The sequence below is a fragment of the Cygnus atratus genome, chromosome 3, assembly GCF_013377495.2.
Source record: "Cygnus atratus isolate AKBS03 ecotype Queensland, Australia chromosome 3, CAtr_DNAZoo_HiC_assembly, whole genome shotgun sequence".
Taxonomy (NCBI): Eukaryota; Metazoa; Chordata; class Aves; order Anseriformes; family Anatidae; genus Cygnus; species Cygnus atratus.
The window spans coordinates 74,221,662-74,247,013 of record NC_066364.1 but is presented as its reverse complement, the minus strand read 5'-3'; the positions used below and the strand labels follow the sequence as shown (position 1 = coordinate 74,247,013).

Below are 25,352 nucleotides of genomic sequence, written 5' to 3'. Positions count from 1 at the left end.
TCCTTGGCTCAGCATTTCTACCTTGAAGAAAGCAAGCAATTTTATTCCCTTTCTGTGGTTTTCCTCTTCTTTTTTCGAGTGAGGTCCAGACCCATATTTTAGTTCTTCACATGTGCAGTGTAGACATGTTTCATCATTATTGGGCCGCAGTTATCTCTGCTAACCATGCCCCAAAGGAGAAATATCAGTTTCTACACAAGATGTGAACTAGCTGTCGGTGCACCTAAACAATGCAAAATCTTGCAGTTTGTGAAAGTGCCGGGCCTACAGAAGGTAGATGTACACATAAACATTCACATGAAAGATGTACACCACATAACTTGCATACACACAGCAATGACCTAAATAAAAGTATATGTCATTTTCCCAACCTTATTAGTTGGCTTAATTAAATATTTTGTCTTTTTCTACAAATATTTCTTTCATTATACCCATTGGTTATCAGAAATGCAGTAACAGTACTATAACTAAAATGAAATCAGTATTTCATTTCTCACACTTAAAAAAGTAAATAACTGTTGTGATACTTACATGACTGGCCTTTTTTTTTTGTTGTTTGTAAATTAGATGTCTGATACTTGTTAATCATTATAGTAAAGTACAGTAACGTGGAATATTTTAAGTACTCTTAAACAAGACGTCTCTTACAAGACTGCCAGTGCCTGCAAGGGACTGCATTTGGTCACCGTTATGTTCCTCTCTGTTCATTCACTCCTTCCCTCCTACCTTCTGGTAAGGGGAGGGGGCAAGAATACAGTTCAGATTAAAAGTATGTTTATTGTGTGGACAAATAAACTAATGGTCCCAAAGTTATTTAACTGATATACTGTAGCGCTTTTAAAAATCTATAGTAATTGAGCATTAATGATCTTCCCTGAAGAAGACTAGGGATCTATGTTACGAAAGCAACTGGAATATTAGATAGAGTGAGGCTAATAAATCAGGGTGCCAACTGTGCATCTGCTTTTGTCTTTATTTTCTTGGGTTTTTATTATTATTATTTTTCCATAATGCTACCTGAAAGGAAGGGAAAGGTGATGCATTTCCACAGAAGACATCAAACAGTTTATGTATTTTGTTTTTTGTGACTGCGGTACTTGTTCTCAAAGAGTAAAAAAGTGTTGTTGTTAGATTTATCTATCTATCTGTTTATTTATTTTTAATATAAAGCAGGTAGCAATGACATTGACAACTTACACATGTAAGACCAGTCTTTTTATGCCTCTGACACAGAATGAACATATCTAGCATAAAATAGTTCAGACTGACATCTCAGTCAAATGTCAAGGAAATGTTTAGATCATTAAGACTGCAAATGAACGCACTTTTTCATTTGAAGAGTGGATTTGAATTGTGGATCGGTTCCCTGATGACACTTCTGTTGCTGAGACTTTAGTATTAAAGGAATGAAAACTTGCTCCTGGAACAAATTTTTGAGGAGCTGTTGTTTGGGGTTTAGCAGATGATTAGTTCCTATAGCAAGCTTCACAGAGAAAGGGGATAGTTGTCAGTGTAAAGAGAAGACTGAAGAAGTTTGGGTACAGATTCCAGTCACGTTTCAGATCTCACAACTTAAATGTTTGTAATGAAATCCAGTCCATGCCTAAGGACATTGTCTTGTATGAAGCATTGTGCAGAATCTTCAAGTCTTTAACCTGTTAATTGAGAGATTAATTAAAGTGGTTTGATGAAATATTAGCTGGTTATCTGAGGTGTTACCTGTGTAACCAAAGAGAGAATAGGCGTTTTATATTCCCATGCCTACATGCAAACTCCCTGGTCCAGGTACCTCTTTTGTTCTTAGTGATTTAGCACCCTTCAATGGCTATCGAGTCTCTGCTTTTCCCAACAGCAACTCCTGGAAGAGGATTAGGATCTTCTTACCTGAACAGTTTGTTTAGATATCTCATTACATTTATGACCTCAGTTTCAAAGTATCTTGGGACAGAGTAGCCTACACCCATCGATGCTGCAGGCCCTTTGGCACCTCTAGAGTGCCTTGCAAACAGATAGGGTGGCAGTGGATGCAGCATGCATATCATGAGCTTTTTCAGTACCTGCTGTGTCCTCATTGTATGCTCAGTGTCCAGCTGGCCTGCATAGTGGTGAGGGTTAGGCCGTGTCCCTCATCTCTTTACTTCTTATGCAGATTGGGACCAGAGATTGGACGAGAAGCACTGATTATGAGGAGCTGTATTGATTTCCCATTGCTCTCTGCAATTCAGTCTGGTAATACTCATAAGGGTGGGCCTGGAGCCTTAAAAATGTTCAAGAAAATGTTTGCGTGACCAAGGATTGGTTCCTGCTTTCCCAGAAGTCAGGTTCCAAGGCATACCGATATGACAGGTCAATACCTTCTCCATTCTCCTGGGGAAAACAACTGTGCTCTCCTGCCCTATTGAGTCTGTAGCAAAACAGGACCTTACAGCCAACTCCCAGAAAGAAGTACTCCTCTGGCTCTCATAGCCCTGTGGTCAGCTAGAGGCCTTCTGCATCAGTTGACAAAGAGCTCTGTCTTGTGATTCTCTCTGAAACCAGCCCAAGATACCCAAACTGCAGATGAAAAATAAGCAACATCAACTCTCTGTCTATGGCTAATTTTTCCCCATGTTTTGTGGCTTTTGCAGGGTTTTTCCTCATCCACATCCAGTGCAATTTTGCATCCCCAAAGTACATTTGGCCATCCCTTTACATGTTACATGGAAATCCAGCTGTTCTTTTGTTCTAACTCCTCCTAGCTTGTGATAACGTCATGCGCTATGAAGTCTGTAAAAGGAAATGTTTGTATTGTGGCAACTAGTGGTGGTTGATTTAGAGAAAGTGTTCTCTAGTAGGAATAAGTATTATAAAGCAACTTCTAATTGCTATTTAAAAAACAGTCTAGGAAGTTACAGAGGAAACAGATAAACTTATGGATTGTAATTGTACTTACTGACCCCATGCTCTGTTACTGAAGCCTTCTTGTTGCAGCAGAAGGGCTTTTTCTTTTCTGCAGTATCATGAAGTGCCTTTGGCACAGCTTCGCTATAAGCGTAAAAGCATGTGCATTAATCTTCATTGCAGTTTGTCATAGATAAAATTTTCTTTATATATTAAATTGTGTGCTTGCCTTTTTTATGACTTAATTATTCAGAGTGAATGCATTAAATTCATCTCACTCTATGATATTTCAGTATCTCTTTTCATGCAATAAAATATTTGTGATGCTCAGCCTTTTTGTTTAGACACAAGACATGGCATTATTCTTAGATCATCCATCATTGCATGCTGTGTTCTGTTGCACCACAACCTTCTAAAGACAAATAACCATAGAAATATTTTTATACAAATCCTCTAAAAACTTTCTTCTTTTCTATTTATTATTTTTAAATATGAATACTTATAACATGATTCCTCTCTTAATTATTAAATTATTAGTTTTTTCATAGCATTGTGATGTATGCAACTATTAGAAACATGATGATGCCAGTAACGTAGTGGTATGATAGTGTCAAACCATTTTCTAATTCACTTGAATTGTTTTAATGTAATGCCATCAAAATGCAGAAGTTTACACTAAATATACCAAAATACATGTAGACACTGAATTTTAGAAGGAAATCAGCAATGGGAAGAATGGATTAATTAAAGGGAGTTGAGTGTTTAAAGTGCAAAATAAACTACCATAAGAAATTAAAAAAAAAAAAAAAGAATCTGATGACAAATAAATATTTTTTTTCCACTGAGTGGGTTGAATTTTCCTTTAAGGAATTACTTTCCTAAAGTAAGTGTGACAGCAAATACATGCAGATCTGTGTTAGTAACTACACTGAATAGTGCTTGTACCATGGTTTGCTTATGACTTACTCAATGTTTAAATATATGGTTTCATAATGAGTATTGTGGCTTTTCAACCAAACATATTGTGGTTATCCACCTAAAACCAAATAAATAAACCTCTTTCACTCCACTGTTATAAAAATCAAAAACATTTCACAGCATGACGGAGTAATTCCTTGCTGGTGACTGATCTAAGTTGTAGAATTACTTAATTGTGAAACTGGACAGAATTTGTCCATCTGGCCAGTTGTGGATTCACAAATTGTCAGTAATAGAAATCTGCCTTATTACAACCGTATGTATTATGAGGCTACTATCTTTTAGTAACATCAGTGTATGCAATGATTTTCCCTGCTTACAAAATGTTTGCAAGCATATGTTGTAGAGGTGAGGATAAAGGGCACAGAGCTTATTATGTAATTACTATGCACACAGAACTGCTGCTTGATTATGGTGAAAGTTATTATTATGCCACTGCTCTTATGCCAGTGGACTCATTTTGCTGATCCTTCCTGTTACTGTATTAGCTTTAACCTCTGAAGAGTTGATTTAAATCCTGACTGTGTATCACAGGTGAAAAGTATTCACTCCCAAGTTATGAGAAGGCATTTTCCCATATAATAAAGGTTTTGTGCACTTGTTCTTGGTTACCTGTCTTGGATTTAGGGTACACATACTGCACATACTTTTGCAGATGTGGATTAACAGATAGGAATAAAAGAGATTCTCATTCAACATTTTCCTATTACATTGCTTCTTACAGCTGTACCGTAAGTATAAAGCTGTTCATAAAAATTCCACTTTGATGAAACTATGCTATTGTTTTCTCCCTCTGAAGAAGTATACACTATTAAATGTGGGACACAGCAGAGGACAGTCAGTTGCAAATGGAGGCTTGCCAGCTCCCATACTGTGCTAATGATGATAATGGCAATCTGTGTTATAAACTCAAGACTTACCCAAGCAGTAAATACATGTATGCAGTGTGACCTTATATCGCTGTCAAAATTTATGATAATCACATCAATTTGTAGAAAGAATTATTAAGTGTTAGGATTGTTATACAGTGAAAACATTTTGGACTCACTAGATCTCAGATGTTCCAATATGTCCATCTGGACAATAGATTAATACAGCACCATGTGTTAAGAAGGGGTCATGGCAGAGGTTGTATGTTCTCAGGAGCCATTTTTAGGTCCAGATTAAGATCTGCTTAATTTAAAGGAATTATGAATTGGCATTACCCAGCAAATACTTTGTTGATTTTTTATTTTTTTTTTAAATTTTGGTTTGAAGTGAAGAATCCAAGTGTAGCCTAAATATACAGCCATGGGCTCTGTATTCACAACACAGTGTGCTGTATGTAGAAATGCATGAAAGTAATAACAAAAATTATGTCATAGAATACTCTGTGTAGGTTATGTGCCTAATCTGTCAGTAAGAGTCACATGTATGTGTGTACACAAAGATACAGACAGAGAAGATCTACAGAAATATGAAGCAGACTTACATGTGTGCACATGGAAGTGGGAGAGGTGGGTAGACTGTGATACTCTGAACTTTTGTGGCATTTTCTGTAATACTGCTTACGTTAGTCTGCTCTATAATACATTTGGCTCTAACGTATGAATGAGCAAGAGAATAAGTCTTAGTCTTTCAAGCAAGATTAATTTGTCTAAATATCACCAGCTTCATTTTTAGTTTAAGTGACAAAATTTACTGCATCACTGAGTTCAACAAGTCATTGACCATATTACTTTCTTCAGTCACTTCATTACCAGTTTTGGGCAGGGTAATGAATCTGTACTTACTGCTAAGCGTTGCTTTCTGTGAAATTATTGTTTGTGATGCTGTCACGCTACATATGCACATTTACTGCCAGTTTTATCAGCCCTTCAGGACCGAGGAACTGGATAACCAAATACAGCTGGGCCCCTGAAGGAAGGCTGTTTCTCCTTTTCCATGAAATACTAGCATGTGCTGCTGTTTCATTTCTCCTGTCTAAATATCTTAATTGTTTTGTAATCTCTTTCTTGCTCTGTCTACCACCTTCAATTGAGACAAATGCCTGTTAGCACAATGGCTAGCATGGTTTTGACTCATACAGTATCTGTCCTTCATTCTGGTGCTGTTAATTGCTTCTGTATTCCAAACATGGATCTACTCAAGCTACCGGCCAAATCTCAGGTGCTTTGCACATTTCTGACATTTGTTTCATGAGTTTGAGGTGGAAGATACTGATAAAGGGAGCTAGTTGCCTCCTTTCCTATTGGAGAATTGTCACAGCTCTGAGTTTTTTCTTGACACATTGTCATGTGACCTTGGACAAGTTTATTTTGCTCACTGGTTTACTCAGTACATTTTCTAACAAATGGCTAATGGAGCAGAGTGAAATGTTTCTTACTCAGCAGTGACCCAGTTCTTTAGGTAGCTGCAATAGGATGATTGATATTGACTTAGTATTGAATCTCAATGTATTATTTTTAATGAATTTGTATGTTGAAAACTGCCAAATACCTCTGAGTTATTCTAAAATGTTTTTATTTTTTTGCTTCACTAGTATCAGGATACGAATATGCAAGGTGTAGTGTATGAATTGAACAGCTACATAGAACAACGCCTGGATACAGGAGGAGATAACCAACTACTTTTATATGAACTGAGCAGCATCATTAAAATAGGTAAGAAACAGATTCAGATGTCTCTGAGCTGTTGTTTAGCATCATTGCACAGCACATTTGTTATGTGGTTTAATTTATAAAGACAGGTATTGAGGGCTAACAGTATATTCTTCAGATGTTGTGTCAGTATGAACTTCAGTACCTCAGTGAATACCTGACAGTACCTAAATGAGTTTCATCTTTGGAGAAAGCTCTGTATCCAACTGCAAAATTAGAACACCCTGTTAGGGGACCCTGCCTGAGCCCGGACATCGGACTAGATGATCGCTAGAGGTCCCTTCCAACCAATTCTGTGATTTTGTTAAATGAATAATAGGTTATTCTGGTTATGATGGTTTTGCAACATCAATATTGAAAGTAAAAAGAAATTTATCAGTAATATCACTGCATACTTGCACCCCTTTTCAAACAAAACTGAGATGTTATTGACAGCATGTTTTAAGCTAAAAAAGAGTAGATCTAAAATAGATATTAGGAAGAAATTCTTTACTCAAAGGGTGGTGAGGCACTGGAACAGGTTGCCCAGAGAAGCTGTGGGTGCCCCATCCCTGAAAGTGTTCAAGGTCAGGTTGGATGGGGCTTTGGGCAACCTGGTCTAGTGGGAGGTGTCCCTGTCCATGGCGGGGGGGTTGGAACTGGATGATCTTTAAGGTCCCTTCCTACCCAACCTATTCTGCTGTTCTAGGTCTTCTGCATGATTTCAGATTGCATTCAGTTGTATAAGCATTTTTTTCTGTCAGATTTAAGTAACATTCGTAGTAAAAAGAACAACAAAAACAAGTGACCAAAACTTAAAGTAAAAAAAAGAAAAGAAAGAAAATATCCCCAATAACAATATAAGTGTAATTTATATGTTTTATTTAATTATTTAGCCATAGCTGATATACTCAGACTTCTATAGGAAGAATAGGTAGCTATGCTCAACATAGCTTTCAAGCAGCTCTTTAGAAAGGTTTCCCCATTACTGATACATCATTGTTTTGTAACAATGAATAATTGTTCTGATTTAAATACTTGATGCTTTTAAAGGATCACTTCTGTTTACTGTATTTGCTTAAGTGGTTATTTGGATACTGATGTTGAGCTCACAGCAAATCAGAACTGGGTTTTGTTTATACACAGCAAGTGGAAGAGACTGGGTCTGCTTATCTTTTACTTTTTTTTTTTCTTTCTTTCCTAAAGTGCTTGAGATTTTTTATATTTCTTTTATTGTGCTTTTTTTTTTTTTTACCACGGAGCTCAATGTGTTTATGTGCTGCGATTGAAGGATTTAAAATTTGAATGTAAATTACCATGTCCTAAACTCTCAGTATATTACAAAGTTGACAATGAGCAAATAACAGAGTAGGTTTTTTTTTTCCTTCTGTCAAAGATATGCAGAAAGCCAACTGATTTGATCACACAGAAGTATAATTACTCCCATGAAGTATACTAGGTGGATTCCTGTGTTCATTCATAAAAATAGTGTATCAGATAAGTACATGTACTAGTTAAAATGGTTATTAAGTGTTGAAAAGAAAGATTTACTTAGATTAAATATCAAGTCTGCTGTGTAAAGCAGAGAAAAAAAAATGGACCTCCTGCTCATCTGAAACTGAGACTCTTCTGATACTGAGTATCTGAGAGAATACCTTTCTGATTCTGAGACTTTCATTTCAGCTGTAAGTTCTGCTTGTTGGTTGAATTTTTGAAAGGTTGAGGAATTCAACTTTATCCGGTTTCATACAGCAATGTAAATCTGGCAAAAATTGGGCAAGTACAAAACTTCTGGTGTGTGTCACTGTTTTTGGAATTGGACAGGTGCAGAAAATAGAAACTGTTTGTTTTGAAACACATTTTTATGGCAATATTTGCAACATTTTATTTTCCCATACTTTTCTGTCTTAAGGCAAGGATAAATATAGCTTACCATCTACAAACAGTGTTTATTTTACTCATGGAAATTATAATCTTATCTGCCTGATCATACTGTAAATTCATGTTCTTATTTTACTTCTATACTCTCATATGAACCAATTTAAATTTAAAGACATTAGGCCTTGGAATAGGAGCATGATGTGTAAAGAGGTTGTTTCTAATTATCTTTTAGACTGTAACAAATGACAGTGCTGTAAGCAAGTATTGTACTGTACCTCTAATTTTGTAGAGTCTTGGAAGTTTCAAAGGACACAGTAATAGACTTTCACCTTTAGAATTGTAGATATTTGTCCTAAGTAGAATTGAATTTGTGGTTTCACTTCAGAGAACTCATATAAGTTCAATTCCCCTTCTGAGTACAATTATTTCTTTTATTATTGCTTTGGCAGCTACAAAAGCTGATGGATTTGCACTATATTTCCTGGGAGAATGCAATAATGTAAGTATTCTGGATTAAGATACTGCTTTTCTATACAGTTAGAAGTGCATTTTCCAATTTTACAATATTTTGAATTTATTTTGCACCTTATTTAGCAGGAAATATTACCTAAGTGCTAAATGCTAGCTGTCTGTTAGTTTTATTTCTGTAAACTGGAAGTTTCTTGAACATAGTGGTAATTAAAAAATATATTTTCTGCATGTTGTGTCTTGGCCTTTTTTTTTTTTTTTAAGTTGACAGTAGACAGCTGTTCTTTCTTTGACTGTATCAACTTAAGTTGTGATTTGGCTCCATTATAAATTATCTTTAGCAAACATGCAAAGTAATGTGAATTTGCTCTCAGCATAACCTGTTCTTTTCATCTGGTTATATTTCTGAATTTTAAAATAGTATCAGGTCTTCTGTTAACTGTCAGCTGCAACTTGACCATAAGATAATGTAAAGTTCAGGTATAGATTTTGGTTAGCATGAGATAAATTATACTTTTAAAATTCACAAATGAGATTAGTTTCTGGTTTAATAATTTGAATAGCAATGACTGCAATGACACTTAACATTTAGAATTCCTTTTTTTATTTTTGTATCCAAGTCAATTTGTACAGTTACCATTATACAAGATTTTGTAGTTACTTTAAATGGCTACAGAGAAGGAAATGCAGTTTATACTTCACTAAGTTCCATCAACTTAAAAATCACAAGTTGGCAGAAATTTTGTATCTTTCATTTGTTCAAGAAACAAATTAAACTCTTCTAACTGACTAGAGGGGAAATATTTTTTTTCCTCACTGATTTTGTTTCCTTACTTTACATAGCCAATTTACCTGTTTAGCCCATTAATCAATTCAAGAGCAAAATCCATTAATCTTTGCTCTTTGTGAAATGATTGCTTTCAGAAAAAGGGAAAGAATGCCATTTTTGAAATAATAAAAAATGAATTGAAGAGGTACAAACCTGTAGGTGACTTAAGCCCTGCCTGAGAATATTTTTAACTTGTTCAAATAGACTATCTAATTAGAAGGCCCATATAGAAACTTCTTCAAAGTAAGAAGTGGAAATGGGTTCTGTGTATTTTTTCATTTCAAGATTATTTAATATGATGACAATAACCAGCTGTATTCTTTAGAAATTAGTTTTGATCTGAGTTCTGTAAATACAAAGATAGTGTGTATTTTAATGACTGCTTTACTAAGGGAGATAATTTAAGTAATGTATTCATCCTCTGTGTTAGTAGATGACATCATCTCGTTAGTAGATGACAATGTTCACTTTAATGCAAGCAGTCACTTAAGACAGGAACTTATAGGAACTGAAACCATCAGTTCTGAATGCACATTACTGAACAGCTTCAGGGGCAGTAATTGCATGCCAGCTAAGCAATAGGTACATCTCTATAATGCTTTTTATAAATGCTTACATTACAGTAAAATTAAATTTACAGAATAAGACCTAGACAATTCTTACTATGGTGAGGTTTTTGAAGTTAGAGTTGTGTGGCTTTATGCCCCACATAAGGGGCAAAAGGGACTCTTCCCAGTCTCCCTACCATGGGCAATTTCTGATCTTCTGCTTTGTGTTTGTGTGTGTTTTGTTTGTTTGTTTGTTTGTTTTTAATAGCCTATCAAGCAGTTGAATGAATCTGCTTCCCAGTATAACTTTCCTGCATAAAGTTCCAACCACTAAAAACACACATTGACTTTATTAACCACTGCTACGTAACTGCATCTCCCAAAATGGAATGTTCCTGATGTAGTTTTTATAGGGACTGATCCCAAGTTCTTTGAAGTTAGTGTGAGATTTTCCATTCACATTCATGGGCTTTGTGCCAGACCCATGTTTGTAGTCTGGTAACTAAATGGTAACGCATTAGCCTACTTTTTGTAGGAAATTGCCATTGAAAATTAATTTGGTTATCTTTGTCTCTTGAATATTTAATCTAAAGGATGTGTCCAAGATATTAACCATTGGTCAGCAAGTACTGGTAATGTATTTCTATTAAATAAGCCTCCGTTAAATGGGAACAAAAAGATTCAGCATAGTGTAAAGGCAGAAAGGGGCTAATTCTTTAAGCTGAAGTTAACTATTTTGTTTCAAAAATTACAAAACCCTGTAGTTAGTGCAAACAAAGTAAAGCAAGTGCTGAACACGTATGGCCACATATTAAAGAATAGCTTCTATTTTTTTTTTGTGTCAATTTTTTGATGCTTGGTTTGAGATTTTAATTTCTCAAATCCAGAAAAATCTAAATGTTTCCATTTTAGCATTTGACTTTTTGTTTTTTATATTAAAAAATATGCATAGATCTGCTTGTATTTACGCAGTCAGCAACCTTATGTACACCTGATGTGACAGTTATTTTCACCATGCTTTCAAACAAATAATTTGGGCCTGAATACTGCTTTTCTGGAGCGTGTGTAGATTTTATTTATTTATTTATTTATTTATTTTTGAGAATTAAGTATTGAGAGGGGATGTTTCAAAATGGAGGAAGCCTGATAATAAGTTAGATACCTACTTTCTCATGAATAGTTCTCTAGTGATATTTGTTCTGACTGAATTCTGTAAGGGACCATAGGATCAAAACTGGAGCTAAAGCATTAACTCTGCTTCATTTCAGCTCTCACTGTCCGTATGTATAGGTACACTTGTGCCTGTTTAAAGAAATCCAAACTTGAGAATTTTGAGGTGCTAATCTAAGGAACACCTTAGTGTTCCTTTATCTGTTCAGCTGGGGAACATTTTCGTAATATAAGATTTCCGTAACTGCTTTTAGCCTAAATTAAATAAGGAGTTTCTAATTAGGATAAAAGTTAGCTTCCTTTCACAGAAATTGTAGGCATTTACAGAATGAAAACAAGCAAATGATTACTGCATACTGTGTGCTATTATTTCTTAATATTGAGAGATTGCCCTATCATTGCAAATCTTTTTTCATGGGTTACTAAGAATTCTTTGTAAATCTTTATTTGGTGAAATTTTTAATATAGACAGCACTTCCCTATTATATTAGAGCTGAAAGCATGTTTATTTAATGTAAAGATAAGCTTGGCCTTTTTCTTTTTACAAAGCATAGGTGAGACATTTGCCGTTAAAGGAGGACCTTGCTTTATAGAGAGTTCCTTTGCCATTTAACAGGACAGGGTGTCTTGCTGAAGGTGTTTTAAGGACACTGCAGAATTCAACAGGAAAGTGTCGTTACTTTGGACTTCTGTGAATTTGTTAAAATACCTGATCACATATTAGGTTTCTTTATAGCCTTGTTTTCTTTCTCTCTGTTGAAGGTAGAAACATACCTTGAGTCAGATAACAGCAGGATGAGGAAATTTCTAGCTGATGTGTCAGACTGAATGCCTTTGGGATCTTTAGCTGAGTGAATTTGCTTGAAATAGAAGGTGCTGCACCAATTACATGTTATAGGGCATTTACTTATGCAAGTGTTACTCAGAATTGGTGCTAGAATGTGTGTGGGTAGTTGAGTAATTTTAGTGACTTTGTGGTTGTTCAGATTGCTTGGGAGTACTGGCACTCAGTGTGCTCCATGCTAAGTGATAGTTCGATTCTGATGATAGTATGATTCGGCTTCTTAAATAATTGCCCCCAAGCAGGTAAGTACCACTCACATGTCCAACTCCTTGCTCCCCCCATAAAGTCTTTCTGTGTTTCAGAATCTGTTTTTGCATATGTTATGCATCTGGTAAAATAGAGAGCAAAATACGCAGGTGCTGGAAACAGCATAGCTTTCTCATCATGGTAAAAGGATCTGAACAGAACTGTGCTCACTACTTCTGGTTCTTGAATTCTATTACATTGTGCCATGTAGATGTACTCTTATGAATTATCTTTGTCCATGGCTTAGTGCACTTATGCAAATAAAATGATCTTAAGTTAGATAACATTCATTTTGCAAATACTATATACTTGTAGACTGGAAACACTTCCAAATCAAACAGAAATGTTCCACAGTTCTTAAGGAAAGGCAATTACTTTGTTACAGTTTTCTGTTTTATTACTGATGGGGATGAAAATATAGTTCATAGTTCTCATTTTATTACCTTAATTAAATATCATCTTTAAACATGACTTAAAGGATTTATTGAAATCTTAGTATTTGACAGGGTGTGTATGTAAATTAATGTGCCCAAGTGCCATGCTAGCTGAGCATGGATTTAAACTCATAAACTGATATCTTTACCAGGCAATATTTCTAAAATACTTTACACAGAGTTTCTAATGTATTACTATATTATCTCATTCTTCAGATGTTTCTTGTTTATAGTACTTATTTGTGTAATTCAACACATGATCGCATTGATTCTTATGTAAAGCGGTGTGAGTTTGAATTTAATCGGCATACGCTTAAAGTAGCTTTTACTAGTTTTTGTGCATGTTACTTAGCTTCTGAAACTGCAAATTGTGTTGACAAGCAGGCTATCATTGCTTCAGGCAGGAGTTTCCTATGTTTTAAGAAATAATTATGTGCAGCCACAAATCCATGCACAAACTCTGTGCTTCAGAGTGTATGTTATTAAACCACTGTAGAATTTCTAGTCATACAGAATGTTGTTGCTGCTTGACATACAGTGCCACCTAGTGAATTTATGGGGTGATGTGAATTATTAAGAGAATGAAAAAGAATCTACTCGTTGCTAACTGTCTCAAGTTTTGTGCCAACCTGACATACATGATTTTGAGTATGCAGACATCTTCTCTGAGATACGAGTCTTTTAAACATGTTTGTAGGTGAAACTCTTCTTACTTGCAAGCCAATTCAGAAAACTTTAATCTCTATCCTTGAGTTAATTTTACCACTATGTAAACTTTGTATAGACATAGTGAAAGAAATCTGTTGCTTTCCTACTTGCCAGAGAATAGTGATGCTCAGCAGTGGGGAAAGACTCTTGATCAATTACTGTTTAACAGTTTAATTTTGGGTTAATAAATTATCAAACTGGAAGAAAATGAGATGGGTAACTGTCAAGATAAGTCTTAATGAAGTTTTGGTCCTGTTTCATTTACTATTAGGGTAGGCAGACTGGTGAAATGGTCATGGTGAAAATACCATATGTAGAACACAGATCTAGACGGAGACTAGGTAATTTGTGGTTCACTATCTAAATGGCAGGTTATTTTGTACAAATCCTCAAGCATTTATCCTGGATCTGGTTTCGCTCAGTGTATTCATTAATGCATGGGTGAAAGGAGAATATAGGCTTATTAAACTTGCATCTGGCATGAAATGGGGAAGGACTGCAGATGTGCTTATACAGAAAGATTAGAGTTCAAAATGATCATGAGAAAATGGTCTGAAGAAACCAGACAATAATTTGGTGAGGACAAATGCCAGACTCTGCATAGATTGTATATCTCTGTGTAGGGTAGTTGATGACTTCGAGAAAGATTCTGAGAGTTGAAGTGAATCTGAAAGTAAACATGAGCCAACAATATCATTGGCATTGTAAAAGAGACATTGTGCTGTGTAGCAGAAGTCTAGTCTTCACAACAAGTAATTTTCCTGTTACTCTACGCTTGTTGTGGTTTCAGGTGGAAAAATATGTCTGGTTTAAGCACTTCACTTTAATTAAAAAGTGGAAGGGCTGAAAAGAGCCCAAAAGAGCGCAGAGAGAATAGTCAGGAAACAGAAGAACTGTCATTGCAGTTCAACAACAACAACAATGAAAGTTGAGGGGTGAAGATATGCCTGGGTAAGGCAGAGAGGAAGAGAATTTTCTTTATATTTATGGTATATAGGCCAAGAAGTAGGGGGGTTGGATTGACATTAGGAAAGCTTCCTCAATTGCATCTGTAATGAAACACTACAGTGTGTTGCTTGTGAAAGCTCAGGCACCTTCATCCTTGGAAGTCTTTTGAGAGCTGTTTGGACAAACATCTTTCAGAAAAATGCTTAGCTGACCATGCCTTAAAACAGATGGGGGTGGAAGAGAGGTGAGTCACTGTAGTTTTCTCTGTCAATAAGCTAGCATAAATCTTGAGGTGTTTTTCAGTTTTATGAATCAACTGGAGAGTTTTCAGGAATTAAATGAAGTTAGAAATTAACATCATTTAAAAGGATACAAATATTAAAAACAAAACAATTACTAGTTGTTTTACAGCACATAAATGCATTGTTTTCATTTCACAAATATGTAACATTTGTATCTTTTCCCAACATACTTGCATAGTATATAGTTTAAAAATGCAAATCTCTCAAGTACTCGGTTAGCTTTAAAGAAGGAAAGAAGAGATTGTTATTAAAATGATTAAAATGGGCGCATTTTTTTTTCCTTTTATCCTTTGTGCGTTTCTTGCAGCAGAATTGCTGCACTTGTGCTTAAACCCAGGACACAATTGCCTATAGCTCTTTAAGATTTTAGCATGGTAACATTGGCTACTATGTCAGTTTAGCCAACTTACAAATCCAAGCTTTTTTTCCTGTGGATGCTTCCCAAATTTGTTTTGTTTTGTTGGTTTTCTTGGTCATAACTGGTTACTGTGGTAAGCTTTGTTCCTGCAAAAACTGGTCTTAAGGAGCAGCCTTAATACCTATCTACAATTAATTGTATCATCACTAAGCTGTGTGGTTTTATGTTTGCAGGCTGTCGCTTCCTTTTACTAAGAGGAAAAAATTGTTACTATCACTGAACAGTAAGGGATGTGAGCTGCAAATACCATTAAGCTCACTTAATGTCAACTTGCTGAATTTTCATTTCTCTTTATTTTTTATTTTTTTTCCCAAGCATCAATTTGTATAGCAATGCTGGAGTATTAAGGCTTTCATTTGATGTCAATTGAACATTAAATCATTTTCCATTAAGCATTTTCAGGGCTGGTTTTATCTGCAAAACTCACTGTGAGAGTCACCCGTAGCTCCAAAACAGCTAGTTAATGGAATGCTTATGATGTGTGTACTTTAACCCTCATTCTTATCATTAAACCTGGTTCTTATCCAGACCTCTTTGCTGCAAAGATATCTTAGGAAAAAAAAAATAAAAAAAAATATGATTGGTATTTGTTATAAGAAATATTGTTGAAAGAGAAGAAACAACTGAGCAGTTTGGGAAATGCAAACAATACATGTTTGCAGTTCTGCAGTTCAAATCCCAACAAACCTTATATAGTTGGTTCAATGGTGCCTCACTTCTTTGGATTGGGATTTGCTGTTCTGATGTATTCCCATGGGCTACATCCCAACAGCCACTAGAAGAATAACATTGCTTACATTTATAGTTGACCTCCTCATCAGAGGAGCCAAAGACTAAGGCTAAAAGCACCTGAAAACTGTGGGTAGTTTCTTATCACTGAAGGAACATCTGTCAGGAGAAGCTGATGGTATGTGTTATGAGACTTGGGCTGTTCCTCCTCATCTTTTCTTTTATTGGGATTTTAATCTTCTGTCTCTGTCAAGCATTACATTTCACCAGGAAAAAAAAATTAAAAATAATAAAAATAATTGTGGGGCCAAGGTATGATAGCATGACAAGATGAGCAACAGTTGTGCTTCTTGTGGATTCTCTTATCTGTTGAAAGTGAGGAGTGCTGAGGTCTCTGTTTCAGCCACAGTAAAGTGGTTTAAGATAAATTGCTTTGTAAATTCAACAGACTAAGTGCAAGGCACCAAGACATGAGCATCAAGAGCCATGCTATTGTGGCTTTTTGGGTACATACTAGTTTCGTTATGCATCTGAAAGCCAAATTTGCTGTGTTTTACTTGCAATTGAGAATGCTGTCATGATTATATTTTTCATGAACAGATTACAGTGCACGTCATTATGGATTCTTGTAGACTGAAAGACTTGTTAATATATTAGTTGTTAATTAGTTATTATTAATATATTATAGAATAGACATGAGAGATTACAATATGTTCATTCACTTAAAAGTCCTATGAAATATGAAAGGATGAGTTTTGTTACATTTGTCTGTGTTCACCAGTGGCCAGACCTGGGGGCGCTGGTTGATGAGAAGCTCAACATGAGCCAGTAATGTGCACTTGCAGCCCAGAAAGCCAACCATACCCTGGGCTGTATCAAAAGAGAAATGACCAGCAAGTCCAGGGAGTGATTCTCCCTCTCTACTCTGCTCTCACGAGACCCCACCTGGAGCACTATGTTCAGCTCTGGGTCTCCCAGCACGAGAAGGATTTGGAAGTGTTGGAACAAGTCCAGAGGAGGGCCATGAATGATGATCAAATCATCTATGACGACACACTGAGGGAGTTCGGGTTGTTCAGTCTGGAGAAGAGAAGGCTTCACGTTGATCCTTCCAGTACCTAAAGGGGGCCTACAAGAAAGCTGGAGAGGGATTCTTTGTCAGGAAGCATAGTGATTACACAAGGAGTAATGGCTTTAAACTAAAAGAGGGGAGATTTAGATTAGCTATAAAGAAGAAATTCTTTACTCTGAGAGTGGTGAGGCACTGGAAAAAGTTGCTTAGAGAAATTTTGGATGCCCCATCTCTGGAAGTGTTCAAGGCCAGGTTGGATGGGGCTTTGAGCAACCCAGTGTAGTGGGAGGTGTCCCTGCCCATGTCAGGCGGGTGGAACAGGAGGATCTTTAAGATCCCTTCCAACCCAAACCATTTTATGATTCCATGAAAGAAGTAATGTGGATTAGTACAAGTTTATGGACTAATTGCAGCTTATATATAGTTATGACAAAATGTGCATGTCTTTTGAATAGTATTGCACAGTTGGAATGAGATCTTAGATTGTTCAGTGACCTTGGAAATCAAGGACTGTTTGATAATGTTTAGTTGGTGGTTTGTCCTTGAACAGAGTCATGCTTTTCTACCTGTAGAGAGTAAGAAGGAATAGTTTCAAATGTAGTACCTGCTAGGTACTTGGAAGAGGTTTTCTTCACTGACCTCTTAACAATGTGTTGTGTGTTTTGTTTTTTTTTTCCTCTAAAAGAAACAAAATTTGAATCACTTCTAAGAAACTTTTCCATTGGTAGAAGTAATATAGTATCCATGTGCTTTTTCCAATAGCAAAATGCATATTCACAGCTGTACTTCTTTGTAGTAGCAACAGAGGGGTTTGCCAGCCAAACTGTTATTTACACAAGGGCCCAGAAAAGACCATGCTGGCAAAAGCAACTTTTGCTAGCAAAACTTCATTGTGTAAACAGTTTATTAGCCATTGAAGATCCAGTGAAGGCCACTTTTGGACAAGAATATGTGTCTGTTTTCTTCCTTTGTTTTGTTCTGAGGTGTTTCCGAGAAGAGAAAGTTTTGTGTGTTGCTTTATATTTAATTGTGGGTAGGGCTCAGGAGACCAGTGTGGAGAAGCACTCTTTATATACATAATTTAAATTAAACAATTACTCTGCTTAGCATCGCATATTGCTGTGTTGGCATAAAGAACCAAATATGTCTTGAGAAAAAGTAAGAAGAATGGTGTGAATAAAAGTGTTAATCTTTAGAAAGATCAGCTTTGGTCCCTGGTGTCCTGTTAATTTAATTTCATTTGTTCCACTACTTTGACTATGTAATTCAGAGTTTGTGTTTTATCTCCTGCATTTTGCAATACTCTGCAATATGAATCAACTTTTTGGTATCGAACATATTGTGTTATTATTCCTACTATGAAAGTACTATTTTAGTAGTAGTTTTTTTTTGTTGTTTGTTTGTTTGTTTGTTTTAATCAAAGCATATAGCATAGCAGGTCAAATATTTGCAACAATATATATTTCAGTATTTCTGTGCCCTTAATGCCCTAAGCCCCTTAGTAGCTTCCCCTTCCCATAATGTACTTTTTTCAGATACTGAAGTGCTTTTCTTGGATCTGTTGTGAAATGCTCTTTTTCATTCTATTTAAGTACATGTAAAATCACGAAACTTAAGTTTATGAGGCAAGTAATAATAAAACTAAGTTTTCAGTTAAGAATTATATGTATCTGTATTTTACTAGATTACAAGAAAGTAAGAATAAATGGAGCTTTTTATTCTGGTAAATTGAGCATGCTTATTCTGGCAGATTCAGTGTGCCAATGCAATGCTTTTGTTGTTGTTTGTTTTTGTATGTTTGTGTTGCCTTTTTTTCTTCTTCTTTTTTCTTCTTCTTTTTTCTTTTTTCTTTTTTCTTTTTTCTTTTTCTTTTTCTTTTTCTTTTTCTTTTTCTTTTTCTTTTTCTTTTTCTTTTTCTTTTTCTTTTTCTTTTTCTTTTTCTTTTTCTTTTTCTTTTTCTTTTTCTTTTTCTTTTTCTTTTTTGTAGCACATTCTTGTACAGGGTACATAAAATAAACATTCTCGCTTTTCCCACGTCCTTGACTCTTAAAGGCCACTCTTTAAAGAAGCTGTGAGTGTAAAAGGGTTTGAAGAATAAGATTGAAGTTTGGGATCAGAATAAACAGAGAAATCCAATATTTTCTGCACTTGTACCATAATGCAAAACATCAAAATTAGAACCAGTATTATTAGAATTATTAGAATGAGTCCAGAGAAGGGCCACAAAGATGACCAGAGGCCTGGGGCTCCCCTCCTATGAAGACAGGCTGAGGGAGTTGAGGTCGTTCAGCCTGAAGATGGCTCTGGAGAAACCTTATAGCAGCCTTCTAGTACCTAAAGGGGGCCTACAGGAAAGCTGAAGAGGGTCTCTTTATCAGGGAGTATAGTGATTAAAAAAAAAAAAAAAAAGGTAGACTTAGATTAGATATTGGGAAGAAATTCTTTACTCAGAGGGTGGTGAGGCACTGGAACAGGTTGCCCAGAGAAGCTTTGGATGCCCCATCCCTGGAATTGTTAGGCAAGGTTGGATGGGGCTTTGGGTAACCTGATCTGGTGGGAGGTGTCCATACCTATGGCAGGGTGTTGGGACTAGATGGTCTTTAAGGTCCTTTCCAACCCAAACCATTCTATGATTTTATGATGCTAAAAGGGGGTGTATACAGTACAAGTTCAGTAGAGCTACTCCATGGAAAAAAATCTCTTTCCTTTCAACTGCATGAGAAGTATGAAATAAAGTATGCTAAAATGTCTTGTCAGAGCTAAAATACTTTGTGGCAGCTTTATTTTCTTTTCTTAAGGTAGTTTAATTGCCATCTGTATCACATTGGTAGCACGTGAGGAACTGGATGGAAAACACTTTGCCTTGTCTTGTGGAACTTTTTAAGACTTCCTGATATTCTCCTTAACAAAACAAATAGATTCTAGTTTTATCTTAATCTTGAGTGTTTTTCTTTTACACTCACTAATCACCGTAACCATTAGACTACTAAATCTTCTTGGATAAATTTCACTATTGCTTTGACCATGAATTCCATACTTTTCTTTGACCATTTGTTTTCACCTCATCCTAAAGTCCAACTTTCTTCTTCCAAAATGCTGTCTATTCCAGCTAAGGTACCTTAATCACTTCAGAGATGGTGCATTACATTGTATCTCCTTAGTTTCTGAACATCTCAGTGTGTTCTTTTTTGGATTTCTTTAGTATGTTTTATGATGCACCATACATGTTTGTAGAATAAGTAAATAATAATTATGAAAGGATACATCTCATATCATCACTTCATTTTCTACAACTGAGAGTAGATGCAGAATTTTCACATGTAAATGATGTATTTTATGTTCTGTGATTCTATACCAAGTGATAAGACATGGGGAAACAGTCTCAATTTGCACCATAGGAGGTTTAGGTTGGATATTAGGAGAAATTTCTTTACTGAAAGAGTTGTGCAGCATTGGAATAGGCTGCCCAGGAAACTGGTTGAGTTACTGTCCCTGGAGGTTTTCAAGATATGTGTGGATTTGGAACTTAGTAGATAGTTCAGTGGTGGACTTTAGTACTAGGTTAAAGGTTGGACTACATGATCTTAGAGGTCTTTTCCAACCTGAATGATTCTATGATTCTATGCAAACAGCCCCTGTTTAATAATTTACCCTGTTTCACAGGGCTCATGATGGTGGCTATTGACTTCTGAGGTCTGTCTCCTTTTCTTCATACCTGAGTTTTCTTTGTCTTGTGATCCATTTGGCTTGCTCTGACTCTAAATCATAACGCAAGGCATTCTGCACTCTGAGTAGTGATCTGTGAAATTTGTATTCAAGTGGTAATTGGAGCCTCACCTAAAATAACCATATAAATAAAAGGTGTTTTTTTTTTGTTGTTTGTTTTTTAAATCTTAGTTCCTAGCTATGAAACAAGGATAGTGTTCACTGCCCACAATACAAGGGAGTTAGAGACTACAGGCATAGTTAGAGATTGTGAGATATTCAAATACCATAGTAATAATGACCTCACAAGTCTCTAAAGTTAGGTAGAGGAGAGTGAAATAACAGAAATGCTATTGATTTCATAGTACATAGAATTCACTTAATTTCTTTAAGGAACCAGGCCCATAGGTTTTTGTTGTTGTTGTTGTTTCTCCTACAGAGAATTAGCTATACATATAATGACAATTCCAGAGCAAAGCTCCCTGCCTCCCTACTAAGCCGAAGCTGAAATCTTATTAGAAAAAAAAAAAAAAAGTTATTTTTTCAGTCTTCCAAGGCAACGTTGCATCCAGAGCAACTGGTATCTACAGTACATGTGCACCTGCTTTTCTTTATTGTAACAGAAAATTTTGGAAATGATAAATGTAGCAGAAGGATTAGATGTAATTACTATTAATTATCATAACCATTGATGCCATAGAATCTTGGGAGATGAACCCCTATAACAGCTGTAATGAAAGCAAAGTCTAGCATTAAAACAAATCAGTACAAAGGAGTGGCCGTTCTTACTAGGAGCTCTAGTAATATGCTGTATAGTGTTGTGTCCGCTTTTAGTACAGGGGATGAATACAGTCACTTCGATTTCAGGAAGTATAGTTACCAGAGCATTTTGAAATTACCTTTCATTTGGGTGAGATAAACAAGAAATTTAAAGGTTATCTGTACTTTCTGAGCATTCTCTATTGAAGTAAGTGACTGCATTCTAGAAAAAAATCTTTCTTATAAGAGGTAATATTTTTCTGTGACTCTATGTATGATGTTCAAGGTAAACACAATCCATCTGATATAAGTGGTGACTGACTAGCAGAAGAGTTATTCACTATCTGAATATTGAATGTAGAATGGGATTTTATATGATTTTGAAAGAGTTACATGGAGTTTTACCAACTAATTTTCATTTTCAAAAGCACAAAAACTGTTTCTCTGTTACCTACTTTATTCAATCCTTTGCATCACATATGTAGCACGGTAACTCTGTAAATGTAGCTATGCTCTCTAATTACATTTTTTTTTTCTTTCCCCCCCCCTTTTTTTTTCCGTCTAACTAGAGTCTGTGTGTATTTACACCACCAGGAGCTAAAGAAGGACAACCACGGCTCATTCCAGCAGGGCCCATTGCACATGGCACTACAGTATCTGCTTATGTAGCCAGATCCAGAAAAACGTTGTTAGTAGAAGATATTCTGGGGGTAAAAAGCTTTCTGTTTTTAACGAGATGAATACAACATATTAATGGGATGAATATTTTGATGCTGAAATGTTTATTGAGCAGAATGTATAACAATATAATTTACATCTGTCTTGCTACCAAGGAAATACGTTTGATTTTGGATTAGCTTCATGGAATAAAGTCAGAAGATCTCATTCATTTTTAAATTTAAAGTTTTTTTTTTTTTTTTCTAACAGCTTTTTGTTGTCAGATAATGGAAGTAAGGGTATTGTAGTTACTTGGAAAGGAAGAAAAAAAAAACAAAAAACAAACAAAAAAAACTACCAGTCAAAACTTCTGTCCTCTTGGTCTTGAAATACTCAATTGGTTTGCTAATCCCAAACAAGAAGACTTCCATATAGTTAATTAAAGTCTCATGCTTAAAAGTATGTCAATCACTGTTCTGATTATTAGACAAGATTTACAAATGTAACTGATAGCAAAATTCAGGAATTCAGGTTTTTTTGTTTGTTTGGTTTTTTAATATTCAGAAAATCTGTATGTAATATTCTGATAACTCCTGGCACTCTGTATGTCTGTCCTTTTTTAATTTTTTTGAAAACTTTCATTCTCTAGTCACGTCTATGCAGTTGCATCAAATGAGTAGTTAATTGTACTTTATGAGAACGCTTTATGGTTGGCTGGTTGTGAGAAAATCAAGACTGTTTAAATTGGTTACTCTTCAGTGTTTTCAGTACTCTTTTGAGCTCTTTTGATCTAGAATAAGAATCTTATACAGTGGTCAAAATGGTCAAAACCGGGCATTTCTATCTCTGTTTTTAAAAGGTATTTTTTTTTTAATTATTATTGTTATTATTTTAAATGCCAAATACACACGCTACATGGTGGACCTCTCAGGTGGCCAGGTGCTGAAGAAGGTAGCCCAAAGGGCCCTGAAGTTGTCCCGTACTGATGAAGGGATGCTGTTCTACATGTCTGGGGGGGGGGGGGGGAGGGGGGAAAAAAAAAAAGCAGACACCACTTTCTCTGTAGTAGCAGTTGGTACTTATCTGGACTATAAAGTGTTTCTATGGTGTTAGTGTTTTTCTGTCTATAACATAGACAGACAATAGACAGGCTTAAATTGTCACTGGTAATTTCCAATTAATGTCATCATAGGCTTGTATATTAAGGTGGTATGCGTTGATTTTACATCCTTAATACTAGTGGGGAAGAGTTTAGAGCTCTTTGTTGTTTTACAGTATAAGCAGATTATTGACAGACCTCCAGACAAATTCCTCTTTTGAAGTGACCAGATGGACGTAGAGAACATCTAATGTACCTCAATGGGTTGTACTAAGAAGAAAACGTTAACTTCCTTTCACTGTGAAATTCAAGTTGTGAACCTCTGTGAAGGCTATGCAGAATGGCAGTTCACTGCAGCAGGGGACTGGCTGCTTTGATTCCCAGTCTAATTTCCCCACGCTGGCCTTTCAGTTTGGTCCTTCTTTATTCTGTTAACCCCTCCAGAAAAGGAAGATTAATTTTGATGACATAGTTTGCCTTCCTGTGATTTTAGGATGCAAACTGACTCATCAACCCTCTTCTGTGGAAGAAAGAATTAAAAAGTGAATGCAGGAGGCTTGTGTTGAAAAGTGCTTCCCACTCTCCATTGCCTTCCAGTTTGTGTGAAGCTGTCATTTGTTCTTAGACTTTCAGGGTGATTGTCATCTTAGTAATTAAGGTAGAGATTACTTGCTGTTTTCTTTGAGAAAGGAAAGGATCCCCTTCCCCAGTGCAAGTGGGATCAGCCATGAAGAAGAGAGAGTTTTCTTAAGCAGAGTCTGCAGGGAACATCTAGTAGGAATCACATACAGAAGGACTGTGTATAACCAAGTGCTTCTGGCATGCTTCAGGTCAGCTAGTTACTGCCTCAGTGACTATAACATCCAGGTAGTTTCTCTGGTCTTTGTGAGTTTTCATTCATGAGGAGTTGAAGTTATAAAGTGTTGCATATTCCCTACTTAAAGCAAATGTTATGCATTTGGGCTTTTTATAGCAGCTGGTAGGTTATTTTTAACATTTATTCTATAAATTGTGCATGGGCTTATTCAGGATGCATAAGCAAGGGAAGGAGAAATACTTTCTCTCGTGTAATTTTTTTCTGGAAAATGTTTTTCTCCTCAGGAGTTAGCTGAGGATTATAACTCTGTATAACCTAAAGCCTTAGCCTCAGTTTTTGATTTTTATCCTCTTGCAAGCACTGCTGGCTGCTTGGTAACACTGAAATCTGAGCAGCCCGCTTCATAATTACAATTTGTATGTTTCTTTCTTTCTCTCTTAATCTGGAATGGCATTAGCAATGAAGTGTTGGTTTGCTGCCTGTGAGATTAGAAAAAATGCATTATAAAAGCAAACCTGAAGCTAATATCACAACTAATTCTAACTTTGCATCACTAAGGTTATCTATACATATAAATTGATGCTGAGAAGATTTTTTTATTGAACTTTGCTAGTAAATGTCTTAATGCTACATGTAAATTATGCTGGGAGTTATGATATTTAGTGAATTTTATCATTAAATATATTTTCCTGCAGATTTGATCAGTCAGGAGGGGGAGAAAAGCACCAATTTATCTTTTATATTAATGTTATGATATTTATGTTTTATCAGATTATGTTTACATTTTCTAGGATGAACGATTTCCCAAAGGTACTGGACTGGAATCAGGGACTCGTATCCAATCTGTTCTTTGTTTACCCATCGTCACTGCAATTGGTGATCTGATTGGTATCCTGGAGCTTTATCGTCACTGGGGCAAAGAAGCCTTCCATCTAAGTCACCAAGAGGTGAGGCACCACTTTCCAGAATTTGTTCTGCAATTCCCCACTTTGCAGCAATGGCCAGCACTCCAGCCCTCCACCCTCCAAACTTTCTTCTCTCACTCTTCTCTTCTGTGCTTTATACTTTTTTCATATGTGAATTTTATCATCAAATATTTGTCTTTATTGATTATGAACTCAATACAAAGTCATTAAAGAAGTTAATGCAAAACTGCCAAATAAAACGTATCTATGCAAGTGTACATCAAATGTCAGAAAAATGAAGTTACTTTATACAGTCAAGTTACACTGGGTCTCAATT

General features: G+C 35.8%; 1 protein-coding gene across 5 annotated transcripts in view; it reads left to right on the top strand.

Annotated features, from left to right (window-relative positions):
• Positions 1-25,352, top strand: part of PDE10A (phosphodiesterase 10A) — a 187,103-nt gene that overhangs the window by 112,018 nt on the left and 49,733 nt on the right. For all 5 annotated transcript variants that reach the window (XM_035538405.2, XM_035538406.2, XM_035538403.2 and 2 more), the window contains exons 4-7: positions 6,380-6,500; positions 8,807-8,856; positions 22,107-22,247; positions 24,902-25,057. In XM_035538405.2, coding sequence (XP_035394298.1) covers positions 6,380-6,500; positions 8,807-8,856; positions 22,107-22,247; positions 24,902-25,057 — 468 coding nt within the window. The remainder of the gene's footprint in view (positions 1-6,379; positions 6,501-8,806; positions 8,857-22,106; positions 22,248-24,901; positions 25,058-25,352) is intronic.